Raw genomic sequence first — 5,888 nt, forward strand, 5'->3', positions numbered from 1 at the left:
AGATGGTTCTGAAGTAAATTATCATTTTTTATCAATAAGGATACAAAGAAAAAAAGATTTAGTTTGAGCAGTGCATAAAAGAAGAGAACCTCAGAGACACCTATTGGTGAAAAACGGAACTTGAAAATTCTGTGAGGAAGTCCTGAGAATTTCTCAGGAATTTCCGGAGAAATATTCCTGAGAAATTCTTAGGAATTTCTTGAGAAAAATTGCAGAGAAATTCTTAGGAATTTCTTGAGAAAAATTCCAGAGAAATTCTCAGGAATTTCTAGAAACTTATTTAATTCCCCTAAAAATTGTAAACTTGGTGACCAAGTCCTAAGAATTTCTCAGGATTTTCTGGAAAAGTATTCCAGAGAAATTCTGAGGAATTTCATGTAAAGAATTCCAAAGAATTTCTCAGGAAATTCTCGTAACTGAGTCTCAAAACTGTGATCCCACAAAAATCTCTCATCTTGGGGACCGATTCTGGGGAATTTCTCGAGAATTTCAGAGGAATCAGTTACAGGAAATGATCCTCGAGAAATTCCTCGGAAATTCTTCAAAGAAAGTCACCACGGTTGGAGAATCTGGGGAAATTCCTCACTTTCGTTACTTGGGTAGTATCTAATGTTTATTGTTTGGTGACTAGTGTCTGGTAACTAGTGTTTGGTGACTAGTGTCTAGTTTCTTGTGACTAGTGTCTGGTGACTAGTGTCTCGTGTCTAGTATCTAATATCTAGTGTCTGGTGACTAGTGTCTTTTTTCTTGTGACTAGTGTCTGGTAATTAGTGTCTTGTGTCTAGTGACTAGAATGTAGTATCTAGTGTCTAGTGGCTAGTAAATTGAACCTAATGACTAGTGTCTAGTGACTAAAGTCTAGTATTTAGTGTCCTATTGTCTAGTTTATGTTATCTTGTGTTTAGTATGTCTAGTGTCTAGTGTCTAGTATCAGATGTCTATACTTAAAATATACCTGATATTTGCGTAGCAGATAAAAGAATTTTAAGTTTAGTAACGGCCTCTCGATATATACTATCTGAATTCTCCATATTTCTGCAATATAAAGATTTAGAAACGGCCTCCCGATTTACTTCTAAATTCTCCATTCTGCAATATTAAAATAATAACTTAATCTACTGTTTTCAGGGTAATTCCCTCCACAGTCCATATATGTGTGTAGTACATTGGGGACACATAGAATAGGAAGACGACTGTTAAACATTAAATGTGCTTAGAATGCTTAAATGTCGCCTTCGTATTCCATTGATTTATGGTTCTGACAGTCCACTATCATATAAGTAACTGTAACTGCATGCAGTGTTTATATTAAAATATCCTGGAATTTACCGGCTTTTAATTCTGAACCATATGCTTTCTATATTCCTTTACCTTTCCTTTCCTTTCTTTTATACTGTAATAATATATATAAATTAAACATCTGCTCTAGCCCNAATAATAATAATAATAATAATAATAATAAAAATAATTATAATAATATTAATGAGAGATATCTTTTTATCTTTGTATTATCTCAATACAACTGATTTTATTGTTGTTTAGAATGTCTAAATCGGTTAAATTGCAGAAAATTACGTCAAAGGACTTTTTAGAGACACTCTGTCTTTGCATATGTTATGTGTTCCTGTTACAATTATTGACATGCTATATGGTGTTGTTGATGTTTTTATTGACATGTAACGTGTTCTTGTTGTTATTAAGACACGTTATATTTTCTTGCTGCTATCATTAAGATGTTAAATGTGTTCTTGTTGTTAATTTTGACATGTTTCGTGTTTTTGCTTTTACTATCATGTTATTATATTGTCATGTTATAATATTGTCATGGGATTATATTGTCATGTTATGATATTGTCATGTTACATGCTATTATCGGATTTGTTAAAGGAAAAGAAAGCATTGTAAGAAAGAAAGCCGAAAGGTCCTTTAGGAATGNTAATATTCCAAAAATATTTTTGAATTTTTCTTATCACATTTTATTTTAATTATGCCGAAAATCAGTATTAGTTCTGAAAATTTTGTCCAAAACATCGATATTCCCGGGTTTTTGACTCACACTGTATATTAGCATAAAAAGGTTGATAAAGGTTGTAATATAGTAAGAACCATATTACAATTGAAAATGTCGTCGTTTTCATTATTTCAACTGTAAAATGTGTTTAGCACGTTAAACTAGAAAAAATGTAGGAATGAAATCTGATTTATGTTTTCAATCATTACTCCTTTAATTGAAGAGTTATTGTAAAGAACAAAAATGTTTTACGAGGTCACAAAGTCGTAACAGTAATGACGCATACATTTTACATTTTCTAGTTCTAGTTCACAGTATTGTTTGTTTATTACTAGGAAAAAACAAAGACGACATTTATTCCACAATTTGTTTGTTCTTTAAATCTTATTGTCTGTAGAACGTAAACTATTCTAAAATATATAGTACAGTGATAACCAGAAATTTCTGGAATAAGAAGTCATCTTTTAAACTCAAGTTATGATATTAAAGAGTCCAGAACATGAACATCAAATGCATAATTCAATATTGCTTTAATGTCGTCTTGCTAATCTACAGTTTTCTGTTCATCACTGTAACATTTAATTTAAATTATCAAAATTATTTTAAACATTAATTTATTATTATTTCTCTAGAGAAAATGACGAAGTTAGTGTTAAATTCACTCAATATTCTTCTGGGACTGTTCTTTATATTCCTGGGGGTACTGAAAATATCACCCCTAATATCCAGGTAATATATGGTTAAATATCCCCTCTAATATCCAGGTGATATATGGTTAAATATCCCCTTTAATATCCAGGTAATATATGGTTAAATATCCCCTCTAATATCCAGGTAATATATGGTTAAATATCCCCTCTAATATCCAGGTAATATATGGTTAAATATCCCCNTAATAATAATAATAATAATAATAATAATAATAATAATAATGATAATTTTAACAATAATAATAATAATATAATAATCATACTAATAATGATAATAATAATAAAAGTAATGATAATAATCATATGAATAACAATAATATAATAATTAATAATTAAATTTTGTATGTAAAGAGAACTACACAAGGATCTGAGAAGTGAATACGCTAAATATGCCAAGGTATTAATTACATTTTATTCTTTAAAGTTTTTTTTAGTTTTAAGTAAGTAGTAAGTAATTATTTATTTTTGAAATTAAACATACAAAATTAAGTGTTTCAGAAGAAAAATATTTAAAAATCTCTTAAAATAGAGGTTGCGGGAATATTTCCCCCCATTCTAAAAAAATTTTGTATGTAAAGAGAACTACACAAGGATCTGAGAAGTGAATACGCTAAATATGCCAAGGTATTAATTAAATTTTATTCTTTAAAGTTTTTTTTTAGTTTTAAGTAAGTAGTAAGTAATTATTTATTTTTGAAATTAAACATACAAAATTAAGTGTTTCAGGAGAAAAATATTTAAAAATCTCTTAAAATAGAGGTTGCGGGAATATTTCCCCCCATTCTAAAAAAATAAAATAAAAATAAAAGGAGAAGGAAAAGAAAGGAATAGAAAAGGAAAGTTACATATTTATTATTTACATTACATTAAAATTAGCTGGTGGTGGATTGTTAGTATTTTTCGACGATGAATTAACAACTTTTAGAAATAAAAATTATAGGTTTATTTCTAATGTTGAAAAAAATAGGCTTAATGAATTGTGAAAAAGATCAAGGTTCTACACACAAAACGGGCATTTCGTAAAAAATTTAAACCTAAGGAATGTCGGGGATGTGATTGTGAAGGGCATAATATTTTGTTAAATTCACATTTGATTTTATAATTTCTTAAAACAAAATTTGTTTATGGAGCTTAGCCACACCATGACCATGAATCTCTCCTCACAGAATCGACATTAACAACATTAAAGACGACTTTCAAAACGTTCTAAATGTTAGAGGCTTACTTGGACCTCGCTAAGTATCCAAGTTAGTTTTAGCTATTCAAAGACCTTCTAATTCTCTCTCTCTCTTTATCCTAGTTTTTCTACCTAGCCATCTTTCTCCCTTCCCCTTGAATCAACACTTGGGTCTTCTCTCTTTATTCTTGATCCTAGTATAGAGTTGAATTTTAAGTGATATTTTATTTATACTTATTGCTGCATGTCCGATTCACAACGGTATCTTTGAACCTAGAGTTAAGTAATTGATCGGGTTATCCCTGTTTTCCATCTGAACATTTATGATTTTTAAAATCGTTTTCAGACAAATTATTTGCAAACATAAAAGCGACATTATCTTCCTCAATCACTATTCACTACGTAAAAAGGCTAAAGGCAAAGAGAAAAGAATATAAATTACTATTAGAGAGGAATTTACTAGAAAAAAGTGTAAAACGGCCATTTTGTTGTACTGTTTCCATACTGCAGATGTACTTCACATATTTATGCCATATAACCTTTTGGGCCCTGGAACATTATTTTATAGAAAATCTAAAATTAATGTTAAAAGAAAACCAAATTATGAAATAGGCTGGTTTCATAATTGACCAATGATTTTGATAGTCTAGGGAACATACTGTATTAATGTACTCTTCTGCATATAATTTGTGAACATTTACATGATTTGTACACTTTGAACTCCCTTTCAGGCTGAAAGGGACTGACAAAATTCATACCGAGGGATTGTCTAAATTCCACTCTAATATATATTCTATTCTCTTTGGCTAAAGGGTATTGTTGTGAATTGCTGGCATGTTTTGAGGTCCGTTGATATCAGAGGAACAGTCCCTTTAAAAATAAACTGTTTTGAAAGAAAGAAAGCCCCTTTAAAGAAAACTAAAAAAAACTAAAAATATTACTTTTCAGGTGTTCCCACTGGCTAAAGCTTTACAGTTTAAGATTCCTAGCAAATGGTTTAGAAGAGTAATGGGCGGATCAGAAATATTTTCAGGTCAAACATTTATTCTAGCATTTTCCAGAACTAAATATTAATTCAGGGTCAAAAATAATATACAATTTTTTCAAGATTAAAATCATCAATCAAAATCGTCAAAAATGTATTCTAGTTGTTTTTCAATAGTTATCTCCAGGTCCAAGACAACAAACAATTTTCAAACGTTAGCTCCTGATTTAAAAGCATTATGATTTTAAAACTGGCTCAAATTTGAATATCATTAAAAATTTCCGAAAGTTAATCATTTTAAGATTTTCCAAAAGTTATCTCTAGCTAAAAAATAAGAAACGATTTTACGAGTTAGCTCCGTATTAAAAGTAATCAAAGATTTCCTAAAGTTTATTTCATGAGTTTTAAAACAATAAAGATGTTTCAAAAGCATAATATTTTTCAAAAGTTAACTCCAGTTTCAAAATAAACGAAGTTTTCTGCGAATTTAGAAAGAGTTCTTTTATAGGATGTCTTTTTTAAATCAAAATGACATTTTGATGCATTCCTTTTTATAATTCTAGGGATAAAATGACACCAGCAAAAGCGTTATAGCGCCTTGTAAAATTCAAAATAGGGAAGGAAGCCATTTTATTTCTTAAAAAATAAATAAATAAACGTTAACTTACAACAAAATAATAAAAAAAACAGTTAGAAGTGGCATTACAAATTTCGAACATATTTGTTGCGCAGATTTGCACGGACTTCCTTTGTGCAGATTTGCGCGGAATTGCGGGAAAATATGCAGAATTAAAGGGCTCGCAATGCGCGCAATTGCAATGATGAAACCCTCACAGGAAGATGTTGGGTAAATAATTCTGGAATTTTGATGTTTGGAGGCTAAATGTTAGAAGGGCTCATTTTAATTAACCTTGTTCGTTACAAACTAAATTTATCTAGGTTTCCTGCTTCTACTGATACCGAACAGAAACTTGAAAAATTTCGGAAACATTCTCTTAATTCTCA

At 29.7% G+C, this 5,888-nt stretch overlaps 2 protein-coding genes across 2 annotated transcripts in view; one reads left to right on the forward strand and one right to left on the reverse strand.

The window, feature by feature from the left end:
• The window catches only part of LOC111715707 (uncharacterized), a 5,394-nt gene extending 4,363 nt beyond the window's left edge, over positions 1-1,031 (reverse strand). Inside the window, exon 1 of the mRNA XM_023491071.1 lies at positions 956-1,031. Within this exon, the coding sequence (XP_023346839.1) occupies positions 956-1,031 (76 nt within the window). The remainder of the gene's footprint in view (positions 1-955) is intronic.
• Positions 1,032-2,647: 1,616 nt separating this feature from the next.
• The window catches only part of LOC111715708 (transmembrane protein 35A), a 5,225-nt gene continuing 1,984 nt past the window's right edge, over positions 2,648-5,888 (forward strand). The window contains exons 1-4 of the mRNA XM_023491073.1: positions 2,648-2,740; positions 3,073-3,118; positions 4,847-4,931; positions 5,823-5,881. Coding sequence (XP_023346841.1) covers positions 2,649-2,740; positions 3,073-3,118; positions 4,847-4,931; positions 5,823-5,881 — 282 coding nt within the window. The 5' untranslated portion in view covers position 2,648. The remainder of the gene's footprint in view (positions 2,741-3,072; positions 3,119-4,846; positions 4,932-5,822; positions 5,882-5,888) is intronic.

This window comes from Eurytemora carolleeae, unplaced genomic scaffold (genome assembly GCF_000591075.1).
Source record: "Eurytemora carolleeae unplaced genomic scaffold, Eaff_2.0 scaffold1270, whole genome shotgun sequence".
NCBI lineage: Eukaryota > Metazoa > Arthropoda > Copepoda > Calanoida > Temoridae > Eurytemora > Eurytemora carolleeae.